The sequence below is a fragment of the Silurus meridionalis genome, chromosome 13 (assembly GCF_014805685.1).
Source record: "Silurus meridionalis isolate SWU-2019-XX chromosome 13, ASM1480568v1, whole genome shotgun sequence".
NCBI lineage: Eukaryota > Metazoa > Chordata > Actinopteri > Siluriformes > Siluridae > Silurus > Silurus meridionalis.
This window is the reverse complement of record NC_060896.1, coordinates 7,734,751-7,761,721: the sequence shown is the minus strand read 5'-3', so window position 1 is coordinate 7,761,721 and position 26,971 is coordinate 7,734,751. Positions and strand designations below refer to the sequence as shown.

Below are 26,971 nucleotides of genomic sequence, written 5' to 3'. Positions count from 1 at the left end.
TTTCGAGGGTGCAGTGCTTCTTAGGTGACCTCTCTCTGCTGTGACGTTCGCCGGGCCATTATGACTAAGCCTCTAGATTTTCAATTACTCATTTCGGTAACCTTTGATCATGTGAAATCAGTTAGAAGCTCAGGCCTGCCCCTGGAGACGTACTGACAGCTTAATGGGTGGTATTTCAGCTTATTAAGGTGAGGTGTTACCTGATGTAGGACTCTCATTTAATGGCTGCATATAGGAATTCACTTAATGTTAGATGAAAAAGATACGAGATTGATTGCAATAAACATGGACCCAATTTCTGATACAATGTGCTTAGGGAATTTAACATTCCATCATCAGTTGTTTTTATTTCTGCTCTACAATGTGACAGCCATGTTAAAGTCATTTTCTCCTTTCTGAGCATGCTAAAGTCTCTCAGCTGTGCATGTGTGTGTGCGTGCGTGTGTGTGTGTGTGTGTGTGTGTGTGTGTGTGTGTGTGTGTGCGTGTCCGTATCCGTATAAGAGTGTATTCCTTTGGGTTTTCTCCTCAAGACTAAGATTCTTACCAGCCATGTTCCTCATCCACAGTGGAATGTATGATGTGTAATGGAGAAAGCTACCGCGGGCCCATGGACCACACGGAAAGTGGCAGAGAGTGCCAGCGCTGGGACTTAGATGAACCTCACAAACATCTCTTTCATCCCAAAAGGTACAAACCCTCCAGACAAGAACATGGTCCATTAGATCATATGTTATATCCATTTTGGTACAGTGTACTAAGTAGATCTGCGGAACCAATCTGCAGCGATATTATAAACCCGTGACCTTGCGTGTGATCACTGTTTAGCTCTCACTAAAAGGTTTCATCTTTGCAGTTTTGAGTACATTTTTCACTGGCAACTTTTTCTAAGATATGTCTCCAATCTCAGTCCAACCATCCCAGCAATGCTTAAAGAAACGTTACCTGGAAATTGAGGTTCAACCCTCATTTGCCCCCTTTGGGAATCACACTTCTGGAGTGCATTACAACGTGTCTGTTCTGCTGGTTAAACTATGCGCAAGAAATAAATCTGGAAAGTTCTGGTGGAAAGCTTATGTCCAGTCTGGCACGTGAGCCCTCCTGCTGTTATTGATGTGCAATGTGTACTTCTGTATTTCGGCATGAACGTCGTATTCATCAACATTGCTTTCAATTAGCATCAAGCTGATGCACTGCTTAAGTTCAACCAACGGCAAGTCTTGAGAAATCGTAAGGGTTGAGAAATAGATGCGAGTTGTTTAGCTACTCTCCCTTGAGTCAATAAACTCACAAGAGCGCTTTAATCGGACGTTGGAAAAGCTTTAAGTACGTTTACCTCATGAGGAATGGCATCTGCCTGCTATGTTTTTAAAAAGCATGTGAGAAATCAATAAAGCATATTTCCAGAACTTTTGCAGTGTGGGAAACGGTGTTTTCGTAAAAAGTGACCGATTTCCACGACCCAGCAGAAGAGGCAGGTTTTGGCCATGTTGTTTTAAGCTTTAGAGGCTTTAGGGTTCAGAGTCCAAGTAATTTGCAGAGATTCTGCAGAAGCGCCGGTGTACATATGTGCAAATTGGTTAATGCATCATGCCTGCAGGTGATTGTGGGTACTTCCTTGTTGTAAATCAGGCTTCACGGCATTGCTCACTCTACTCTCTTTGACAGGTATCCGGATAAAGGACTTAAGGATAACTTCTGCAGAAACCCAGATGGACGCCAGAGACCCTGGTGCTTCACCACCGATCCCGACACTCCGTGGGAGTACTGCGATGTCAAACAGTGTGGTGAGTGTGATTGTTCGTTTGTTTGAGTATATACAGGTTTTGTCTGGCTGTGTGTCGGCAAGTCAAGTAGAATGAGAAAAAAAAGGAATTTGCCAAATTTACAACTTCCTCTTCCTGTAGCTCCCCACTCATTTGGGACCCTCACAGGAATGTTGTTTGTGGCGAACTGAGAAGAGGAGGGTTTGTCCATAAAAAAACCTTCGTCTTCCTTCGTTACGCTCCCTCACTCCTGCTGTTCACTGGAGTCTCTAAGTGTTTGTTTTTCCTCATCAGAATCAGAGCACTGGTGCATGGCCTTATCTGAATGGGAGCCGGAGCCCTTGATTTGGATTTCTTTGTAAACCCTGTGTCTGCAGACATGAGACACGTGTGGGTTTCAGCCGCGCACACAAACACACACACATTGTCACACAGGTTTTTCTTCACACAACTGTAGCCGGTTACATTAATAAGTAGCCTCAGTTTGTCACCTTTTTTTCTCGTCTTGCTTCAGCTCCATCCCACTTTTGCCTGAGGATATTTTAATGACTGGGGAAGCAATGAAGCAGGGTATCAGGCTTAGCTTTGGCTTGCATTTTATAAATAAGACTTATTGCCTGATGGAACCTCACTCATGCTTGGATCCCAAATGCTTTCTGTGCTGTACTCCTTTTTTTTTCTAAACAGACCTGATTTACTAGTTCTCTCAGACACTGTGGATCTACAACTTGTAGAATCTCCTTACATCTCTCTCTTACAAAATCTCCACACAGTTCTTCAGCCATGTGTGTCCCATCTGTGTGGATACTGATGCAGAAATGATCTGCAGAAACGATCAGAGCATCTGTGTGTGGATTTAGATGGCGTAGGTCCATTTGGAAAGTGAACCTCCTGTCTATCTGAGCCCTGCTCCTAAGGCCAGAAAATGCTCTTAAAACCTAGGCTGTTGCTTTTCAGTAAACAAAGCGTAGCATGAAGCAATGTAGTTATGTTGGGTTTTTTTCCTGCCTTGCTGTTAACAAAAAAACGATCCTAGACGACACCGCCTGAGTATGCAACAATAAATAATGTTAACATGACATGTGCAGTAGGAACGGACGTGCTCAAATCGAATGTTGTATGCCGTTCCAGCTCCGGAGAGTCAATTTGGCATTCCTGTGTAGAACTCGAATGACGAGATCAAATACAAGATAGGAATAGTAGGCATAGAATTCTTTTCATTCTTTCCCCCAAAAATGTTTGGCAATAAGCTTCACAAAGCATCTGGTATTTACTAGAGGTATGGATCAGAACTCGGATCTGGCAATTCAGTACTCAGTATATTCATACAGTGATGAAGCTTGCAGGACAAAATATAAGAAATTAAGCTTTCATTCAGTGATAAAAATTCAGCAGTCTTTATTTGATGCTTAGTTTTAAATATATTCGATAGATCTAGTTTATAATTAGAATTAGAACCAACTTAGAAAAAATATCAGGTGCAGATACGCACTAAAATAATGTGTGTACAGTAACAAAACAACAACAAAAAAACATTACAAGTTACATCTGCAGTTTAAATCAATGATGAACAAGAATGATGTAGCTGAGGTTGAGAAACAGTCAAAGACTTTTTTTTTTTCAAAACAAAAACAAAGAAACTCATCACTTCCAGTATATTAACGCCCACTTTAGTTTTAAATCTGAATAAAATATTTAGAGTTACAGACACAGATAATGATAAACAGATGGCTAATGGCACTATGTTACACTCCTACTTTTCAGGATAGAAATACACAATATACTAAATACCAAATTATATATTATATTAACTAAACAATGAGCACTAACTGGCTTCAGAAAGTTTAGAAGCTATTTGGCAGTCATTTTACCAGAACTGTCGCTTGCTTTTATTGTTTGTATTCAGCAGCTGCTTTGACTCACTCGGGACGCAAGAAAATAAACAGAACTACCGTTATTGCATTATGAACTTTTGCAGTCAAAGAGAAAATGAGTCTGACTCATTGTTCGTCATGCTCAATGAGTAATCTAGTTTATTATTATTTTTTGCGTCATTTTATAACTGTGTTGTTTCCTTTTTCACAGAATCTGACAGCCACAGTGACGCTGAAACGACTACAGCGTGTTACCGAGGGAATGGGGAAGGATATCGTGGGACAGTGGCAGTCTCTAAGGATGGATTGACTTGTCAAGGATGGGATGCCCAGTTTCCTCATTCGCACTCTTTCACACCACAGAAGTATCGCTGCAAGTGAGTGCCTCTACAGACACCTTTATACGCTGTTGATTCTGTATATTATAAGACCTAGATATGAACACCTCAAAAATGAACACTTCTATCCCCTTTCATACACCCTTAGGGCAAATTGTCAAGGATGTGTGTGCATCATAACCATTTTATAGGTGTCATAGGTGGATAATATGCTTGCACAGAATGTGAATGGATGCTCTAGGGGGCAGTGTTGCATATCCCAATGTAATATTATGCTAAAATCTCTTTAATATTACGTTCTTTTTTATTATTATTCATACACAAGTCCAGAAAAACTGTAGTAGAAGTGATTATATCATATTAGATTATATTAAACCCTGTCCAAATACTAAGAAAGTATATATATATATATAACTCCCCAAGAGTTGCAGCTACCAGGGTTTGAACCCCCAACCTTCTGATCAAATCCTTAACCACTGAGCTAAAGGTCCAAATACAGATGTTCAGAAGTGATACATACCTCATATACCTTGTTCAAATACACTATATGTACAAAAGTATTGTACGTTTCCTGCCATGTGTGGTTCTTCTCCGAACTGTTACCACAAATATAGAGGCAGACAAATAAAATTTTGCGTTCATTTGGAAACCCAAACCTGTTCCAGCAGGGCAATGCCCCTGTGCACAAAGAAAACTCCATTAAGATATGGTTTACATAGTTTCAAAAAGAAGATCTTGAGTGGCCTGCTATAGAGCTCTGATCTCAACCCTACTGAACACCTTTGTGCTGAATTGTAAAGCTGACTGGACCCAGACCTCCTCATCTCACCTACCAGTACCTGACTTTACTAACACTCTTGTGGCTGATGAACACAAATGTCCAAAAAAGCACATTCCAAAATCAAGTGGAACATCTTCCCAGAAGAGCGGAGGGAATTATAAGAGCAAATCTGGACTAAATGTTGAATGTGATGTTTAAAAAGCACATACCATACTTATAACCAACTGTCCACAAACTTTTGCCAATATAGCGTGATCGTTCTATATATTTTGCTACTTTTTCCAGTCCGGAAATTCCACATCTTGAAGCAAAGTTCTCAGCACCATACTTTTCTCATTAATAGAACACCTGTGAGTCTGACATTATTTCTTCAGAGATAATGGTTGATTTAGAGCAAAAAGAGAAGCTTGTCAGTGTTTAGTTTGTTAGTGCATTTCATCTAACAGGCAACAGAGGGCTCTAAATACCACAAACCGCTTCTTTAAAACAGCGGCCCCATTAGAGGGGTTGTAACACAATATAATTTGTTCTTATCCATAGAATTCTTTTCAAGTGAATTAAATACTTTAGCCTATCTCATCAATTAGACATGGCTTTTATGGTTTCCGGATAGATCGTTGACATGGCGTGAAACATAAGCCAGACATTTGTTCAAATCAGCAATGTGCAACGATAAGTGCAGTTAGCGTCCCTGCATTAATGTTATCATGCCCACTGTGTCTGTGTTTCATTAAGAAGATTTATTTCAATTTATCTTGATAAATGATCACCTTGCACAATCCACTTCATGCAGTATGTCTTTAAAGAGCAGCAGTGCAGAAGATCTTCCATCATGGTGCCTCATTCGCACAGCTGAGTCAAACACACATCCCACTCTTCACACTAATGAACAGCTCAGATGTTGGGACATAAAAGTTCTCACATAGCTCAGCTCTCAACATTCATCTAGCAAACTGGCTCAAATAGCTGACTCGGTCACAAACCCTTGTGTCTTTCTGCTCAGATTAGTTATCCAGCCATAGCAAATCCATTAACTTCATCAAATATATAAAGCGGTATACATTGTTGTATGTATGTGTGCAATCTAGGGACTTGAGGGAGAACTATTGCAGAAATCCTGATGGCCGTGATGCCCCATGGTGCTTTACTACTGACCCTAACGTGCCTTGGGTCTTCTGCAGGAGCATTCCAGTCTGCGAGGAAATAACACCTGAACCTGACGGTAAGCTTCAGTTTACATTCAGTGCACATTTACATTATATAGTCATTTATTGGATGCAAATCTAATATTTATGGCATGTTTCATGTGAGTCCACATTGCTGGAAAATGTAACTGAGAAAGACACAGGGCTTCGGTTGGCACAATAAGTCGTTTGTTTGTCGGTATCTGTTGGAGAGTTGTTGGAACTCTCAGTTTCAGCCTGAATTATTGGGTGCACTTTTCTGGATGCAAGCTTCAGAATCATGTAGGTTACAACCTGCTTATTTAAACTGAAGTTCTTACCTATGTCTATACACTAGTTTTAAATAACAAACATTTAAACACATTGACACATTGAAGGTGCTTTCTGGGCAAGATGTAGTCAGTTGAAAAACAAAATTTTGATTAGAGTAGATAAGATTTACTTTACTGTCATTGAACTGTGTACATTCAAAAAGCCAATGAAATGCAATTCTAAACAAAAGCCCAAAACAGCAAGTTGCATTATTGTAGGTTTAAAGTGCAAAGAGACAATGAGGTAAGGTGATAATAAATGTGCAAACAGAATAAGAGCACCAAAAAAAGAAAAACAAAACAATGCAAATGTGCTATAAATTAGTCACCTTGAGACATAGATTACAGTCATGAAAACAAAACAGGGCACTGAATAACGGTGCAAGTAGAAAGGTAATATGGGGTACAAATTGTTTAAGGTTAATAATGGATGTGCACATGTGAACTACAATGGTGTAAGTTGAGATGTGTTTAACTGCAATGTGGGGGTTATAAGGAGTAGCAAAAAAATACCACACTAGAGTCGTGACCATACTGTATGTGCTAGGTTTTTGATTATGTTTTTTAGAAGCCACTGCACTTCTTGCATGCATGTCACATGACTGCTTGCACCTATGTCAAGTTTTTAGTTTATGAGCACTTCTAATTAAGTCATATCCCGCACCTTATGGTACATATTGTTGTGTTTTTGTCTTTCATAGTTGCAGTGTTAGTTGCTAGTTACTTTGGGTTTTGTATTTGTGTCTCTGTCATGTAATAAGCGTACAGGCAGATGTAAGTGCAGATACACTGTATAAACAAAAATACTGAGACACCTGACTTTTCCAGTCATATGTAGCTCATCTGTAACCTGTTACAGATTTCTATAGGATATCCTTGGATGTGATTGAATTAATTTAGTCTTCACTTGAACTTGGAGCCTCGAATCTGTTCCAGCATGACAATCCAACTGTGCATAAAGCCAACTTTATGAACATATGGTTTACATGCGCTGAAATGGGGCACTGAAAGACATATTTGTTTTTCTTTTCAGTAAAAGTCTGGTATTTGTTGGTTTTGCCATATTGTCTAGTGCAGAGGGGCATAAACCTTTGAGCCATGAAACTCTTTTAGCGTACAAAAATGTCATTTCTAATACATTTTTATATGGATGTTTTTGGATATGGGAGTGGTACATTTTCCCTTCACTTGATCTAAGAGACCCAAAACCCTATTGAACACCTCTGGGGTGAATTGAAAAAACTGACTGTACCCCAAACCTCCTCAATGCACAAACTCCAAAATCTAATGAGTCATCTTCCCAGAAGAGTGAAGGTTACAGCAAATATGGAATGGGACGTTGCAACACACACAAATCTAATGTATCACAAGTTGTGTCTTACCTACAGGTGCTCATTATATGAAAATGCCATACAGGTGCAAACAGTCATGTGGCATGAAACAAAAAGAGTAGTGGCTTCTGGGAAATGCAGTCCCCTGACATAACCTTGACAATATTGACCTTTTTAATATTAATTTTATGGTCTGAGATGCAAATGAGCCACAGTTTTATCGATTTTAGTATATTCAATGAAATCTTATTGGACAGCGTTGTTCTCATTCAAAACTAACAGTTGCTTGCGTATTTGTATGTGTGTGTGTGAGTGTGTGTGTGTGTGTTGCAAACATGAAATATGCAGCAGTAAATTTGCAATTAACCATTTTTTGTTGCATTCCAGTGTATATACCACTGTGCTGTGAACGTCCCATATACAGTATGTTTTCAGTATGTGATTACAAAAAAAGGAAGATCTTTTACTTATTATCCTTTAACATTGTTGTTTTTTCCAAATATGTTAAACAGCTTCAGGGCCCTTTTTTTTGCTTTTGATACCTCTTGCTTGTTCAGGCTCATTTAACCCCATGAAACACAAACTGTTTGTAATGCCACATTTTCTAAGGCGCTCTCATTCTTCCATTACCAAGATTTGGCATTTGTGCTGACTGCTCCCAGTGGTCTGATCTCCACAGCCACTAAAATAGGCTCTGTTTGAGGCATGCACAATGGGAGTGAACAGTAGTGTGGGAATATGACAGTAAGGCTCAGACATAAATCACCATTGACAGCTCTGTGTGTCTAACAATGCCAGGGAGGGTGCATGGGAGGACACGGTTAGGTGCTGATGCTAAAATCAATTTAGCTGCAGTTCTGATTAGGGCCACTGGGATCTGGGAACAGGGCATATGGGGTAAATGGTGCTGTGGTGCGTTTCTTAAAGTACTGTTAGCTCATTGTTTACCTCAGGAATAGACATATTGGCTGTATTGTTTTTGCATGTATATTATTATTGCTGCAGAAACATTCTCATACATAATGCAAAGTTTATAAAACCCAGATGCACCAACATTTACTCATTTTGTTACGAAGCTATAAATTCTAACATTGGTTACGCTTGTATGAGGCACAGATTATTGCTCAAAAATGCACCAAAAAAACAAACAGATAATCATAATGTTTTTTAGGACGGCATAGGTTTGTTTAACTCTCTTAGTAATGGACCCCCTGGAAAACTTGGTGTTTGATTTTCCTGTTTAAAAGTAGTTTAACAGCACCTAAAATTCACGGTTTGGTAAATATCTCAGTTTTTCAAATCAAATAAAATGCAATACATGTTTTTATTATGTTACTTACATTGGCACAAAATAAATTGATTAAATAAAATGAAATAAACAGAATAAAAAGTTTTTTTTTACATTTGTTAGATCCCATTTGGTTAATACAGATGTGTGTGTGTGTGTGTGTGTGTGTGTGTGTGCGTGTGTGTTTATCCATAGAATCCATGGCGCCAGCATTAGCCGCTAGCCACTTCCTGGTTAGCGGCAAACGCTAACACTATGGATTCTTAAGCCATTTTCATGCATGCGCAAAACAAATCAAACAAGAGTGGCCACAGCGACACTGCACAAACTCTAGTTTCTTTTTTATACTTTAGGAATTGTTGTGTATGTTTTTAAGTTTAATAATAGAAACTTGCGGTCCGCCACATAATACGTTCCTCCTGGAGCAGATTTTATCTCAGATGTTCCGCATGTAAAAATGATTGCAAACCGAAAGCCCTGTACCGAAAAATTCCAGTACAAATATGTGTATTGTTACACATATATATGTGCGTGTGTGTATGTGTGTGTTTCAAATATAAGACTTTACAATAATTTTAACTAGAAGAAAAAAAACGCTTTTTGCTGCTACTGTGCCTATTTGATCAGCATCAGATCGGCAGTTTGATCAGCATCAGATCGGCAGTTTGATCAGCATCAGATCAATGTGGAACCATTTCACAGTTCTGCTAAAAACAATTTGCTTTTGATATTAAAAGTGTCCTCTTCTATGTCTATGAGATAATGTGTAGATTTTCCATAGGCACTAATGCACAACCAAATGCGACTATTCATTTCTTTTCAAAAGTAGCAGATCTGCATAAGCCTGATCCTCTTTTTTACACATTGCTTTCCAGAGTGTTATACAGGGAGTGGCGAGATGTACAAAGGGAGGCAGATGAAGACTCGCTCAGGCATCCCCTGTGCACCATGGAGCGACCATACCGAGAGGTGAGATCCTGAAACCACAATATTCAATAGGAACACCCCCTCACTCACACTGAGCCCACTCGGGCAGTAACAATGAGCTTTCTAACAAATAAATAAACAAACACATACACACACACACACACACACACACAATAAATACTAACCCTTTACCACAATTTTCATTGGCCTTTTTTTTTTAATATATAAAGCACGTCCAATCTAACAAAAAGGCACTACAAAATACGTTTCTGTTCATGCAGCACATCTTTTCAGTTATTTAGTTTCCATGGACACGGATTCGAGTCCGCTTATTAACACTTCGTACGTTGCGGGAACTCAAGGACAGTCCCTTGATTCCTTGTGCCGCTTGAATGATCTATTCATCTTTGTGGTTCAAGGGTAAATCTTGGTAGCAAAATGAATAGGATGGCGAAAAATAGCTCACACCCACATGTTTCTGGGCTTTGATTTTTCAGCTCGGTGTGACCGCAAATATCAATTAAATAAAAAAATATAAAAGTGACAGAAAAAGCTGGAAACATCAATGCAAAACCTTTTTTTCTGTGTGGGCATGCATTCATTTGTTTGAATGCAGGCAGGATTTCAATAATTCTAAGGTCAAATCTGCCTCCTAATGATTGTAATGTACTGAGAGGGGAAGAAAATGTCCACTCTTTTCAAGCAGTGGATCATGGTCAATGTATCTAACATAACAACTGAACAAATTCTACCTTAAAATTCACACTGTAGCTTAAATATATATTTATCATAAGATTCATATGTGCTTCTTGAGCAACCCCTGTCCTTATTTAGTCTCATTTGCTGTTATATTATCTGTTAGCAAAAACCTTGGGTGTTAGTAAATTTCGTTACTAATGTGCGGTGAGGAGGCCGAGGTTTTTCTTCCAAACCCATGTAAATGGTATGTTCATGGAAATCCCTCTGAGCTCAGGAACATTGTTATGCTGGAACAGGTCTGGTCTCCTAGTGCAAGTAAAGGGAAAATTGAATGCTACTGCATTTAATAGGAATCCTATACAACTCTCCAAACTGCCTCCAAGTTTGTGGTAACAGTTTGGGGAAGAACCACATGGCTGGAAATGTTCCAATATTTTTGTCCATATAGTGTATATGTAATTATTCATTTATTTTTTAACCTACAATGTTCTTATGTTCATCTCTGAGCTAACAAAGACTTAAAGTCTCATCCCACTCGTTTTTGTTTAGTTCCTCAATTGCAAGGCCGAGACACCAAGATGTGTATGAAATACATCCAAAGTTTATTAACAGAGAGAATGCATATATATATATATATATATATATATATATATATATATATATATATATATATATAAAACATTTTTGAAGGTCATACAGTTCCCGTACTGATCTTGGTTTCGTAAGCATCTATTATAAAGATGTGACAGTCGCGGTGACTGGAAATATGCAAGGAATAATTAAAAGTCATACAAAATAGGTTAATTGCCCCTGGTAAAATAACTAAATTGGAAGATTCTACAAGAATAAGTAAATCAAAGTAATAAGCATCAGGGGATCAGGAAAATATGTACTAGGTTTCAATATTATACAATATTCAACATATTATTATTATATATATATATATATATATATATATATATATATATATATATATATATATATATATATATATGCCCTTCAGTGGGCATTACCAAATTTGAAATAGACTTAAGTGATTTGTTATATTTTTTTTATAGGAGCCCTGCATTCATATATCAGAACTTGACATATGCAAATATGCTAGTTAGTATGTGTGTGTGTGTGTGTGTGTGTGAGTGTGTGTAGTGCTCTGATTGAAACACTTCTGTGATGTTTCTTTTTTCCACACTGACCCCAAAATGTGTTCTATTAAATAACTTCCTTGTTTTCCTGAGCAAGTTCCAGGTCAAAGTTCATTCCCCCTTTCTTTGCACAACCCCACTAAGGCAATGAAACAAAGCACAGGGGTCCCTAGATTGCCAGGGTGTGTTTGTCTTACTTGAGAAAATAAGCTTCTTGCACTTTTTTTTAACAAGAAAAACACGGTTTAGTGGAGAAAGCTGTTTCTGAGAGCGTTCTAATTGATGGCGGTGTGCAGCAGTCAGGGTGACTTAATTCTCCAAGAATTAACAGCAGGCTCTTGCAGCTGGAACAGCAAGCTTTAGAGTTGACCTCTGACCTCCCTATGCTCCGTCCTTACTCAGACGTCTTGCCATGCGAACATCAAAAGCGAGTCTGGTTCTTAATTCAGACATCACGGCTAGGTTAAAGGTCATTCAGGTGTGTAGGTGTGAGAACCTGGGGTTAAGACTCACTACTTAGCAGTAGACGTCTCATTGTAGTATCGAAAGATCATTTTGTTTTTTTAAAATCGTCTTTAATTTAAATCTTTATATGTATTAGTTCCTTCTCAGATCTTAGCAACATAAACATTATTTATGGATAAGGACTCTGCTCCTGCTCCTGCTTGCAAGTACAATTATTATTTCTATTTCACAGTTTTCATTACATACACCTGTCATTTTTAACGTCTTAGTTTCAAATAATTACCTTCATAATTCATCTATAATAGCATGTATGACATACAGCTAAATGTGAGTTTGGACAAAATAGTTTATTTGTATTAAAGAAACTGTTATGTTCCGTTTAGGAAAAAATTTTTTCCATCTTTAAGGGAACCAGCAACCTGGATGGAAATCATCCAGCTGCTTAATTCCATGTCCGTTTGGATTCTTCTACTCCTATGGAATTCCTGCTGGAAAATTTGTAGTGTTTTGACATCGGTATTCCCCGAAAGTGTGAGGAACCCTGGCTGTTGATGTGGGAGAGCTGAGAAAAGGGGGTCGTGTCACGATTAATGTTGAAGCCAAATGCCTCGCTGTGTCTCCAGAGAGAAACAAACAGCACAGCTGTATAGCACAGGGTGAAGAAGAAGAAAGAGCTCCTAAGCGCCTTAACACTTACGCATACGTTCCGATTAGGTTAATGATGAACGAGTTGGACATCTTAAGTGAGCTGTTTCGTTTCATAAGAACATAAGCACAAACATATTGTTTGATTGTATTTTCAACTCCCCCAAACTTCATTGATTCCATATTTCTGTGGTTACAGAATGACTTTAGTATGGATGCGGTTGAATTTTATAGCCATTATGCCCATTATCTTAATATGCAAATAATTTCAAATCCTTCGTTTGTTAGCAAAGCACGAAACATGGTGACCAAGAGCGATGAACTGGAAGGCAATTTCTGCAGAAATCCAGACAAAGACAAGCACGGGCCATGGTGCTACACCAACAGCTCCCTCGTACCCTGGGATTACTGCACAGTCAAACGCTGTAAGTCTCACACACACACACACACACACACACTACTGGTGTTCAGTAGTGTTAAGGTCAGAGCTCTATAGCACACCACTCAAGATCTTCCACTCCAATCCATGCAAAACAAATCTTCATGGAACCGGCTTTATAAACAGGCACATTGTCAAGCAGGAACAGGTTTGGAGCTTCTAAATAAAGTGAAGGGAAAATGTAATGCTACCTCCTCCAAAGTCATCATATACAATTGTGTGCCTCCAACTGCGGTAACAGTTTTGGGGAAAACCACATATGATTGGAAAAGTCAGGTGGCACAATACTTTTGTCCATATTGTGTATGTGTTCACATCAGAGTTCTATTACATTTTATGATAATATTTCAAACCATATGACATTATAGCAGGAAAAAAAAATCAGTATAGTTTGCAAAATTGTTCATTAGCAAGAAAACAATTTAAAAGCATGTGAGTGTACAGGGTGAAGCTTGTCGAAATTTTATCTCATATTAGTATGGAAAGAAAAGAGTGCAGGCAGGGTGGAGTGGGTGGAGAAGAGTGACATGAGTGATTTGTGATAGAAGAGTATCTGCAAGAGTGAAAGGGAAAGTTTATAGGACTGTGGTGAGACTTGCGATGTTGTACGGTTTAGAGACAGTGGCACTGAGTAAAAGACAGGAGGTGGAGCTGGAGGTAGCAGAGCTGAAGATGTTGAGGTTTTCTTGGGAGTGAGGGCGATGGACAGGATTAAAAATGAGTTTATTAGAGGGACAGCGCATGTAGGACGTTTTGAAGACAAGGTGAGGGAGGCGAGATTAAGATGGTTTGGACATGTGCAGAGGTGGGACATGGGGTATATTGGTAGAAGAATGCTGAGGATGGAGCCGCTAGGAAGGAGGAAAAGAGGAAGACCAAGCAGGAGGTTTATGGCTGTGATGAGGGAAGACATGCAGGTAGATGGTTTGAAAGAGGGCAGATATAGAGGACAGGGGGGCATGGAGACGGATGATCCGCTGTGGCGACCCCTAATGGTAGCAGCCGAAAGAAGAAGAGAGTATGAAAATATGCAATAGTATTAGCTAGCAATTTCTCTCTAAACAAACCACTAACCTTTAAAGCTTGTTTAACAGTTAATTCGTGGTTCATTTAAGCCCTCTGTATTTTTTCAAAATTTTTCAAAATAGTTTCTATAAGATTGAACCATCCCCAGCCACTCTCAGTGCCGGTCCCAAGCCCGGATAAATTGGGGAGGGTTGCGTTAGGAAGGGCATCCAGCGTAAAAACATGTGCCAAATCAAACGTGCGGAGGATCCGCTGTGGCGACCCCTAACGGGAGAAGCCGAAATAAAGTTTTAGTTTCTATAAGATTGGCTCTGATGCTAGGGTCTGCTTGAAGACACGTTTATATTAGTATGCGTGTTGTAGTAACTCATTATTTTTCAATGTATTATCACAGGACTTGTACGGTCTTACCTGCTACATAAACACAGTAAAGGATTTCTAAGTATTAGTAATTGTTGGTATTGAAAATGAAATTGTCAAGCTTTGGTTTCCATTGTAAGCACTTTGTAACAGCTAAAACCTGTGGTTTAAGTTGAGAACATCATCAGGATAGAGAGGTTTGTGGTCGGTGGTTTCTTGGTAACATTACAAGTTGGACTGGTATGTCTACTTTCAAGAGTGAGAAATAACAGTGGTCGGTGAGTGAACAGCTGTTTATCGCTCTTATAACACTAGCGCTACATACAATTGTTCACAAAAAAAACCAATAAATGCTTGTTTAAATGTGTTAAAACGAGTATGACATGTCAAGCTTAATAAATATACAACCCAGTGTGTTAACATTAAGGCCACATTATGACACGGACAATGTGCTGATTATTTTCTTTACACTTTACACTTAGGTCTATAAACACATTTGATTAAATAAGATATCCAAAGTCTATTTGGTTTGGTCTGTCTTTCATTAATAGGTCAGTCTTTTTATCTTTTGCTACGTCTCATACCAATGTGGCTCTGAGCAAAAACCTGAGATGAGGTGCTTCACAGAGGTGCAAATAATTCTTGCTCAATCATCATGCAGTCAAAGCAGTCCCACATGCTGGCTCAAGACCTCACACACATTTCCACTCGGATTACACTGTAAACAATGTGCAGATATGCTCATTAGTTTATCTGACATTGATCGTCTTCTGGCTGGCTAATTACTGAATGAAAACTGGAGTAATATGCTTGTCCCTTGTGTTTTTTTTGTTTTAGGTGAGCAATTACAGAACAATCTACCATATAAAGGTAATTATACAGCAGATTATGTTTGCTGATTAAGTTCTAGTTGTAAATGCTGTTAAAAAAAAAGAAGACTAAACTATAATTCGTGCTTGCTTTAGCAGCTGAAACCTCGCGCCTCTCCTGTTTTGTTCATAAGCAAGTGAGGATAGTGGGTGGTGGCCCTGTACCCATTAAAGAGGGCAGTTGGATGGTCAGCATTCAGAAAGGGTGAGTAACCCAGTGCTTCCTTCCGTTTAAAATACCTGAACGTATATATCTATATATCTGTCTGGATAATCTGCTGTTTATATAGTGTGGAAGTCATATTCACCATGTTATGGGTGTTTCATGGTCTGTGTGCTCAGGGCTGCTCACTCATGTGGAGGCTCGCTGGTGCGTGAGGAGTGGGTGCTGACGGACAGAGAGTGCTTCTCCTCATGGTAATTTATCTTCAGTCACGTTACACAAGCAATGTCGCGCCCTCCATTTGACCTCCACATTTACGAGGTCAGAAGGGTCTTTCTCTAGATCTCACACGATTTGTCTTACCATGTCTAACATACCAAATCATAGCTAGTGATGCTTTTAGAACCAAAGACATTAGACCACCGCCATGTATGTATGTTCTCACAAGAGAGTCATGTGGAACAGTGTAAGCCAGAGAATCAGGAATGGAATTTCTTTATTTGTATCTTGGCTTACTTTGTGTTTGCATTTATAATAAAATAAAAATGTCAGGGTCATATGATAGGGTCCAGGCATTAACCAGCTCTGGGTCTCTCTCTTTCAGTGTTCCTGATCTGTCTGAGTACAGAGTGTGGATTGGTTCTGCGCATCTGAACGAGTCTGGAGAGAACAATTGGAGCAGGCAGGAAAGGAGGATTGCTCACGTCGTATGTGGCCCAGAAGGCTCAGGACTCGCCCTGCTACAACTGGCACAGTAAGACCCTCAAATCATTTCATTTCTTAGACTAATATACAGTATAAGCCTCAAGGTTCAACCTACTGGTCGTTCTGAGATGCTTTTCTGCAAAAGCATTTTCTCCAATGGTTATAAAAAGTACTTATTTGAGTTACTATTGCTTGTCAGCAGGAAGCAGCCTGGCCATTCTCCTTTGACCTTTCTCATCAACAAGACATTTCCACCCACAAAACAGAAGTTTTTTTTTGTTTGTTTGTTTTCTCACTATTTTGTGTGACTATAGAGATTGTTATGTGTGAAAATACCAGGAGATCAACAGTTTCTGAAATACTCAAACCAGCTTGTCTAGACTCAAGAACTGTGGCAAGAGAAACATAACATTTTTTGCACATTTTATTATATACTTTTAGCTGCTGTGATTGGCAGATTATGAGAATTATAAATAATAAAAATAATAGCAGGTTCCCTGGTGGTCTACAGTAGTGGTTAGGATGCGGCGCTCTCACCGCTGCGGCCCTGGTTTGATCCCCGGTCAGGTGAACCAACCCCAGCCACTCTTAATGCCTGTCCCAAGCCCGGATAAATGGGGAGGGTTGCGTTAGGAAGGGAATCCAGCGTAAAAACATGTGCCAAATCAAACATGCGGATCATGAATACGGATGATCCGCTGTGGTGACCCCTAACGGGAGAAGCCGAAAGAAAGTATTAATAATAATTATCGTCAACAATGTATATGTTTATAATTAAGAGTAGGCATATGCCATATAAATACATGTAATTAAAAATAATTAATGGGCAATAAATAATAAATTTCATCCAACAGCCTCTACTGATCCTTTAGTAGAAGATTCATGCAGCTAAGCTGTAAAAAAGAGCGGTGCAAGAGGTCATTTGTACCAAAAGAAATCACACTATACATCAGCTCATTGCTGTTTGGGGACACTACGCTGCTCTGTGTCGGGCTTAGGATTAGTTCACTGGTCCATATCTGAGCTTGAGTAGTTCTACCAGCATCCACTATTCATACCAAAGTGTTCTCTTGTAAGAGCAACTCGCTGCACTACAATATCCCTCTCTATGTATATAAACACTGACGAGATGAAACATTATGAGTGGTGAAGGGAATAACACTGATTATCTCTTCATCATGGCACCTGTTAGCGGGTGGAATATTTTGGGCAGCAAGTGAACATTTTGTCCTCAAGGTTTTTGTGTAAGAGGCAGAAAATTGGGAAAGCGTAAGTATTTGAGTGAGTTTGACAAGGGCCGAATTGTGATGTCTAGACGACTAGGTCAGAGCATCTCCAAAACTGCAGCTCTTGTGGGGTGTTCCTGGTCTGCTATCTATTAAAAGTGGTGTTTTTTATCTATATATACAGTCTTTGTACACTGTGTGTAGACTTCAGCCACTATTATACTTATATATATACAGGGAGTGCAGAATTATTAGGCAAGTTGTATTTTTGAGGATTAATTTTATTTGAGGATTTAATTTGAACAACAACCATGTTCTCAATGAACACAAAAAACTCATTAATATCAAAGCTGAATATTTTTGGAAGTAGTTTTTAGTTTTAGCTATTTTAGGGGGATATCTGTGTGTGCAGGTGACTATTACTGTGCATAATTATTAGGCAACTTAACAAAAAACAAATTCATACCCATTTCAATTATTTATTTTTACCAGTGAAACCAATATAACATCTCAACATTCACAAATATACATTTCTGACATTCAAAACCAAACAAAAACAAATCAGTGACCAATATAGCCACCTTTCTTTGCAAGGACACTCAAAAGCCTGCCATCCATGGATTCTGTCAGTGTTTTGATCTGTTCACCATCAACATTGCGTGCAGCAACCACAGCCTCCCAGACACTGTTCAGAGAGGTGTACTGTTTTCCCTCCTTGTAAATCGCACATTTGATGATGGACCACAGGTTCTCAATGGGGTTCAGATCAGGTGAACAAGGAGGCCATATCATTAGATTTTCTTCTTTTATACCCTTTCTTGCCAGCCACGCTGTGGAGTACTTGGGCGTGTGTGATGGAGCATTGTCCTGCATGAAAATCATGTTTTTCTTGAAGGATGCAGACTTCTTCCTGTACCACTGCTTGAAGAAGGTGTCTTCCAGAAACTGGCAGTAGGACTGGGAGTTCAGCTTGACTCCATCCTCAACCCGAAAAGGCCCCACAAGCTCATCTTTGATGATACCAGCCCAAACCAGTACTCCACCTCCACCTTGCTGGCGTCTGAGTCGGACTGGAGCTCTCTGCCCTTTACCAATCCAGCCACGGGCCCATCCATCTGGCCCATCAAGACTCACTCTCATTTCATCAGTCCATAAAACCTTAGAAAAATCAGTCTTGAGATATTTCTTGGCCCAGTCTTGACGTTTCAGCTTGTGTGTCTTGTTCAGTGGTGGTCGACTTTCTGCCTTTCTTACCTTGGCCATGTCTCTGAGTATTGCACACCTTGTGCTTTTGGGCACTCAGTGATGTTGCAGCTCTGAAATATGGCCAAACTGGTGGCAAGTGGCATCTTGGCAGCTGCACGCTTGACTTTTCTCAGTTCACGGGCAGTTATTTTGCGCCTTGGTTTTCCACGCTTCTTGCGACCCTGTCGACTATTTTGAATGAAACGCTTGATTGTTCGATGATCACGCTTCAGAAGCTTGGCTATTTTAAGACTGCTGCATCCCTCTGCAATATATCTCACTATTTTTGACTTTTCTGAGCCTGTCAAGTCCTTCTTTTGACCCATTTTGCCAAAGGAAAGGAAGTTGCCTAATAATTATGCACACCTGATATAGGGTGTTGATGTCATTAGACCACACCCCTTCTCATTACAGAGATGCACATCACCTAATATGCTTAATTGGTAGTAGGCTTTCCAGCCTATACAGCTTGGAGTAAGACAACATGCATAACGAGGATGATGTGGTCAAAATACTCATTTGCCTAATAATTCTGCACTCCCTGTAGTCACAGTGTGATATGCAAAAACAGGTAATATTAGGTGGTGTAATTATTGTTTCTCCCTTTAACACATATATGAAAATATTGTGGTATTTATTTTCATCATTGATCACACACTTGAAATGTGAATTGCAGTTGTTCAAATATCCTTGCTGTTTCTCTCTTTCTCACTGTATCTCAGGTCTGCTTTCATCACCGAGCATGTGCGGAGTATTCAGCTGCCTGTAGCTGGCTGTAGCATTGCAGAGGGAACCATGTGTTCTACGTACGGCTGGGGGGAAACAAAAGGTAGGCATTATCTTACACTGCACAAATCAGTGCCGAGTTATCACAGAGCTACGTTGACACGATGCGATAAGTTAAATTGCAGTGTTATAATGAGGACTATAATCTTCTAGGCACAGGACATGAAGGCACACTAAAGAGTGTTCAGCTGCCCATTGTTAGCAACGAACGCTGCCAGCAGTTACACAGAGGAACACTACAGATCACTGATGCTAAAGTGTGCGCTGGCGGGAAGAGAGATGAAGGAGTGTGTGAGGTGAGATCCAAACACTAAAGGATATCATACATTAACTTTGCATATGCAGTATTAGAATAAAAGTATATATGAATACAGTATTTTGTCTTTGTAATATGAAGCAATGGAATTTACATTTGCATTGTCTGAATGCACAGGAAGTCCGTTCTTTCGGACATCAATATTTAATGGGTTCATGAATAAATAGTGCATCTTTTGCATGGCTTCATGACTAAAATGTCACATTATGCCAAAAATGGGCAGGATGTATGAAAGGGATAATGCACAGTTATTGGAAGAGTGTGTTGCATGATTTTAATGCACGATATGGAGGCGAGTAACCAACCTCATAGGTTTTTTTATTTTTTGTTACATTCTTCATTTAACTTGATCTTCTTCAATTTTTTATATATCTCGACCCATTCATAATAAAAAATGCCATATTGACTAAATAATTTAAATTAAAAAAAAAACATTTGATTTAAATAACGTAATTACAAGATGATTACATCTCGCACTCGGTACCCACCTGTAACTGTATGTTACTATACATTTACATGTATAGCATTTGGCAGTTACCCTTATCCCAATTGACTTACACTATAGCTGTTAAGCACATGTATGTTAATATGTTAAGCATACATGTGCTTTAAAGGCACATTTAAAAAAACATTCAAATGTGGAGTATGCAAACAAAAATATGATTATGCACCATTAAAAACATCCATGTATTTGTATATGCTCTATTTGTATATTTCCATATATATATTTTACGAAGGTTTAGTATTTTTTGCATATTGGCCAAAAAAAAATCAGAAATTAAAAGCAAAATCTGAATTCTTGCCTTTGTGATCTAACCTTAATATTGTCACACATATTACTTGATACATAGAGACAATATGAAGTTATTTGTTAGCTGTCATTTGACAGCCTTAAAGGGACAAACATCATAGGCTGTAAAAAAAATCTTTGTCTCTTCAACAGAAAGACTATGGAGGCCCACTGGTGTGTCAGGAAAAGGACAGTAAGGTCATAGTTGGAGTGAGTATCCATGGCAGAGGATGCGCCAGACACAACCGGCCAGGGATCTTCGTCAATGTGGCCCAGTATACAGGATGGATACACAAGGTGTTCCGACTATATTCAGACTATAATAATTAAAGCTGAGCTTCCTGAGAGGACCTGGAACCTGGAGTATTCCTGAGGATCCAAAACATTGAAGACAAAATCAAGGTGACCCACATTAGTGACTTCACAACTTTGCACATACATTGAAAGTTGATGAAAACTATGTCCAAAAAATGTGAAAACTGGGACAAGATCTGAAAATAGACCCTCGCTATGTTCTGATTTCATGAAACAGTCAGGCTGATATGGCTGGATTTCATTCAGTTCCATGTGTGTCGTTGTAAAAAAGAAAAGGTACGAAGACCAGCTGCCTGAAACCCCGCATCAAGGACAAGCTTTGTAACTCTTTATATGGATTGTGGAAATTGTTATAAATTTGAAAGCGCAAGACCATATTTTTTGGGGGGGGCTTTTCAAAATCTGTGACTCATTTGTGAATGCTGTGTATGCTAGAATTGTAAAAAGACGAGCAGACAAACTGTCTCTTAGAAAATGTATTCAGATTATAAGGAAAGATAAGGAATCAAGGGAGTGTAGCAACTAAAACCTTGGCCCAGACAATCCCATTTTTTTTATTTTTCTTTCTTTTATCCAATACATGGACAAACCTTTGATTGTATATCTAGGCTCTGAACATATCCTGCAGTATTATACGATACAGAAAGTTGTGTATAGTATACCTGTAAAATATGTGTACAGTTGTGTTGAAGGCTTTTTTAATTTTGATTTTTTTTTACTTTTATGCTCCTGATAATACTTGAATTCACACACATCCAACAAAAACACTGTTTGCTCCATTAGCACTTCTTCATGTCATGTACTGAAGGTTTGGTTAGTTTTATGCAGGTGTGTACGTCATGCTCGATGAACTCTGTAGATGTTTGAACATGTTAATGTATCCGCAACATATGCTGTGTTTGAATTATTATCAGAAGCCATAGAAGGGTTATGTGTTGTAAATACTGTAGTCATCACTCCCGATGCTTGGGTAGGTCTCATAGACCTTTTATGGAGGTTGTAAAATATTATGGGGTTTTTTTTGTGCGCGTGTGTTTTTTTTTTTTGGCATAATCTTGATCACTAGACATTATTGCCAATATAAATGTTGAAAGTAAGCTGGGATCAAAATGAGAGAGATTGGATGTTAAATTTAGTTCTATTTTGTACTTATTATCAGTTGACCTCTTCAAGTGAGTTTGTGCATGTGTGTGTGTGTGTGTGTGTGTGTGTGTGTGTGTGTGTGTGTGTGTGTGTGTGAGAGAAAAGATTTTGACATAAATCAGTAATGTTTGTCAGCCATGCTGTTGGCAGGATGCAGCTCTGCAGGACAGAGAGTTGTGTGTGTGTGTGAGTGTGTGTGTGTGTGTGTGTGTGTGTGTGTGTGTGTGTGTGTGTGTGTGTGTGTGTGTCAAAAGAGTGCTTGTGCATGTTTTTAATGTATATCTTGGTCACAAGGATATAAATATATGACAGTTTCGACCCTGTGGAAACACTATGCAGTTCACCACAAGGATAGGAATATCTGACAGTTTATCCTTGTGGGGACATCTGGCTGGTTCCCACAAGGCAAACCATTATTTTTGTTTTTTGTTCTTTTGTTTTTCAAAATAACTGCAGATTCAACAATACAAATGTTTAATTTAGTGTTTCTGGAGTTAGGGAAGGATTCTAACGTTGGAATAACATTAATTCGCTGCGTTAATAATTATGTGAAGGTCCCCACAAGGATAATATGACAAAGCTGTGCATATGTGTGTGTGTGTATGTGCAGTATGTGTGTCCAGGAACAATGAATAAAATTGAATATCTTTGCCTAGCTAGGCATGCTTCTACTAGATTGAAGCAGCGTATAGTTAGCCAGCTATAAACCGCTTCAGCGTAGTAAAGAAGCATACCTACTTAGGCAAAGATATTCCATTTTATTCTGTTTTTCTATTGCGGATTAGTTGTATGACAAAACCTATCCATCACAGTCGGTTGTTGTGTGTGGCTGTGGCTTGCTCTAAAAGTTTTCTCATTCCTGACCTCTCAGTCTGGACTGCATCCAACAACAATCAGCTTGGAATATTACCCCCCCAAAACCATGTCAGCTTAAGCAAATACCACGCTGAAAGATGGTTCCTAAGTGCTTGCTTTCCAAGCACTCCTGATGCTCATTAATGTTGGTTTTTATGAGGGATGACTTTAATTTGCATGAATCCAAAGGCAGAGATCTTTACATTTAGCAATACTAGGAATGTTCAGCATGTGCTGAGAAACAGTCCGGAAAAACCATGTAAACATCATACTCTGTGATAACTTTATGATTATATGATTTATTTCTCTCCATATTTAGACCATAAAACTTGCTGATTGGTTCCATACTGAACCAAACAATTGAGGATTTTTTTTTTCCCGTGCAAATTTGGTATGTAATGTAATGTAGAATTATTTACACTGAGATGACCTGTACAAGTCAAACAGCTCTGCAGTTTGCATTAGAAAACGGACTTTTATGTTTTATTTTTGTGTTGTAAAAGTGTCACCTTCATGAATGTACAGTGCTGCTATTTACAATAGAAAGTTGTAAATGTCATCTGTGTACATACACTCCTGCTAGGGAGATATGCATATTCAATGTATTATTCACCTGTATTCTATGGGTCATGCTGAATTACCCTGACAGCCGTATTTATCCGCTTACTTTGTGTGTTCATTAGGACTCTTTTATGTGCCTTTACCATGTCTGGAATTTAAAATAATAATAATAATAAATATGATTAAACAAGAAAAGGTTATAAAAGTATTTTTTGCCTAACCATTACTGTGTGTTGCTCTCTGACAAATTGCGCCATAGCTCCCTCTTGTGGTGGAACAGATTTTTTGCGCTTTAGCCCCACCCTTATGAATAAACATATATATTAATTAATTTATTCATTTATTTGAATAGGATAATTGTGTTTTGTCTTAACGTCATTTTTTAACAAACTATAGCTTGACTCACTAATTATGATGTACATTTGCGCATATCATGAATCCTTATAGGGAGCAGATTGGGAATTGAACCTGGCCAAATGTAATGTTCAAGTGTATAAGTGGCCAATCCTATTTCATAGTAACTTTTGTCGACAGGCAGTAAAACTGAAGTCGCTTGAGTAACTTCTACAAAAAATTGTAATGGATAGGACTGATGTCAACATAATGATGACTGCCATTTCTTTTATCTGCTGTGAATTTACAGGGCAGATGCTTTAAACGAATAGAACAATGCTCCATATGCGGTATCTCCCTACATTTGGTATATAAAAGCAATTACACTTGAAAAAAAAGATCCTATAAAGATTTCTCATATGTGTCATGCAGAGATCTCAACATGCTGACATCTCAGTTTTGGGGCTTTATATTAATAATAAAAACAACCAACACAATTATTATTATTATTATTATTATTATTATTATTATTATTATTATTATTATTATTATTATTGTAATCTGGATTCTCTTTGCAGCGCATCGTGTTGAAGTCCTTGCCATACTTTAATAGGTGCCGATCAAATGCTTTAAATGTAGCCCTTGCAATTTCAGTGTTTTATTTCAGACCCCCAAGGCCTTTGCTCTCCTAATGGGCAAAACCTGATTTGCCCTGCTGTATTTTACACTACAAACACTCTACCAGTGAGTCAGATTTATTGGAGACTTGGCAAAGTCTTGAGGTTTGTTGGAGAAAAGGTTTTTTCTGTGCTAAGCTTAAAAAGACACATGTTAATGAGTTTAATTGTTTGATTTGCTAGCTCTGGGTGACAAGTAGCATCGACCAGCATAATGAGAGAGTAACTAAGTCTTACAAAATCGTAATGCAGTGCACTCTGCTGCTGTCGGATTCTTGCGTGTTGGTAACCTGCCAATTTCTTGAGTAATAAAGAAGATAAGTTCATAATCCTATAGACTCAAAAGTGGAAGAAAAAACAATTTCACAGTATTATAGAGGCTAGTTTAAGCTTTATTTTTGGGGTGCTGAATGCACCATTTCCTGAAAGCAGCCGCAAACAGCTCCCGAGGGCTGAATAAAACCACTTTTGAAAAGCGCTGACCTGTTTCTCCAGCGAGTTCGCTCATAAAGTGGAGGTGTTAAGCCGGACTTTTATGGCAGGAGGAGCAAGAGAAGAGGCTAAGCATGGCTGCAGTCTCCTGGTATGGATTAGTGTTGGGCCCTTCCTCTGTGTTCAGCACATCCTGACTATGGCTTTAAGAGTTTATTGGTCTTCAGGGCTGGACAATGCAAGGAGAGCAGCCAGCCGACCTAATTAGCTCAACTATGCCATCAAGAACATGTAGAGGAAACTGGTTTGGATGTGTTGAAACAACCTACAGCCACTGGATGGTGCTACTGGCACAGGAACAAAAAAAGGAACCTCCAAGTTGTTGAACTGATTGGCCAATGCGGGGAAAAATCAAAAATGATCAGTGCTGCTCTTCTACATCTAGCCTCAAGCCATTTATGCACCTAATCTCTGGTGGATGGGAGTGATCTGCCTACTTTCATCTTTCTATCCACCATTCAAGTGTGTGTGTGTGTGTGTGTGTGTGTGTGTGTGTGTGTGTGTGTGTGTGTGTGTGTGTGTTTGTGTTGGTGGTGGGTTGGGGGTTGTGTGTGGCCTGTGTGTTGTTTAGCTGTGCTTGGATTTTAATCAGCATGCTGAACACTGGGTCTGCAGGCAGTACACTGCAGAAGCAGATTCATTTGAGCAGAGGACAGATGTGTTAAATAGGAGATATTGAGCCTAATGTGAAGAGCTGTGGCTCTCAGTGGCTGTTTATATTGAAGACTGGTAGTTAACCTGCAACCACCCCAAGCATGTGGTGACCATCTGGATTAGACTGCATGAACACTTATGAAGCATACTAAAAGAGAAAGAAAGGAGAGAGAGAGAGAGAGAGAGAGAGAGAGAGAGAGAGAGAGAGAGAGAGAGAATAATTAAAGTCCACATATAGGCAGCACTGAGATGGAAACATCATTATCATCATCATCATCATCATTACCATCAGCACCTCTTTGCTTCCATCGCAACCACTATCTCGATCATTCCCATTCCAATTCCCGCCGACATTATATCCGATACTCTTGTATAAGTCAACTAAATGCCCTTTTATGTTTTCTAGTGCCTTGTGTCTGGGGATGATAACTGAAAAATCCATACTTGAAAACATCCACAATGCTATCGATCATCGAGCTTTAGCGGATGATCGTCATGGAGACGAGGTCCAGGTGATGGATGTCATGAGGTCATCTCACTTCAAATCGTCACTTAATGATGTGTGAATGAGAGTGACCAACTCATCATTCCATTACTGGGGGAAAGAAAGAGAGAGGGGGAGGAAGAAACAGAGTGTGTGTGTGTGTGTGAGAGAGAAGGGAAGAGAGAAAGATTGAGAGAATGAGAGTGAGAGAGACAGATAGTTCCAGCTATCAACATGTGGGGGTTTGCAATGAACCATGGAATTTAATGTTCCCGCACAATATAGGCTTCTTGGCGCGTGTGTCCTTTCAAATCCGACCGGAGTCGAGTGCTGTGTGAATGGGACAGGAAGAGAGGGATGAAAAATCGAGATTGTAAAATGGCTGCACCATTAATTCATCGGGGCTGGGAGTGCTTATCAACAGAGAGCCGGCAGAAGGAAAATGACAGACAGCGAGGGTAGAACTGGGATATGAAATAAGAAATGTTTTGTCAAGCACAAAGGTGATGGTTTTCAACCTGGAGTTGCTCTCTTTCTTATCTGAAAACACTAATAATCTTGTCAAATGGCTCGTACAGACAGTGTGTGATGATTTCGCAGAAAATACTGCAGCACAGGTTTACAGGCAAGAGGCAGTTTGATTACAAAGGAGGTGTTCTCGCATTCAAGCTGTAAGTGTGCATTAAAATCATACATCTTTGACAACGATCTTTTTGCAAACCTGTTTTGGAAATGACCTAAGAGAGGGCTTTTAACGTTCAGTTAAATTATAAAGAAAAAAA

At 39.1% G+C, this 26,971-nt stretch overlaps 1 protein-coding gene across 2 annotated transcripts in view; it reads left to right on the top strand.

Moving 5' to 3' along the window:
* The window catches only part of LOC124396193 (hepatocyte growth factor), a 29,534-nt gene extending 5,790 nt beyond the window's left edge, over nucleotides 1-23,744 (top strand). Inside the window, exons 6-18 of one of the 2 annotated variants that reach the window (XM_046865254.1) lie at nucleotides 569-689; nucleotides 1,668-1,786; nucleotides 3,851-4,016; nucleotides 5,847-5,980; nucleotides 9,748-9,841; nucleotides 13,039-13,175; nucleotides 15,413-15,445; nucleotides 15,544-15,649; nucleotides 15,787-15,861; nucleotides 16,212-16,361; nucleotides 19,506-19,612; nucleotides 19,723-19,865; nucleotides 20,829-23,744. In XM_046865254.1, the coding sequence (XP_046721210.1) occupies nucleotides 569-689; nucleotides 1,668-1,786; nucleotides 3,851-4,016; nucleotides 5,847-5,980; nucleotides 9,748-9,841; nucleotides 13,039-13,175; nucleotides 15,413-15,445; nucleotides 15,544-15,649; nucleotides 15,787-15,861; nucleotides 16,212-16,361; nucleotides 19,506-19,612; nucleotides 19,723-19,865; nucleotides 20,829-21,005 (1,562 nt within the window). In that variant the 3' untranslated portion in view covers nucleotides 21,006-23,744. Of the gene's footprint in view, nucleotides 1-568; nucleotides 690-1,667; nucleotides 1,787-3,850; nucleotides 4,017-5,846; nucleotides 5,981-9,747; nucleotides 9,842-13,038; nucleotides 13,176-15,412; nucleotides 15,446-15,540; nucleotides 15,650-15,786; nucleotides 15,862-16,211; nucleotides 16,362-19,505; nucleotides 19,613-19,722; nucleotides 19,866-20,828 lie in introns of both variants that reach the window. The other variant, XM_046865253.1, reaches the window with a different exon arrangement.
* Nucleotides 23,745-26,971: the final 3,227 nt, after the last annotated feature.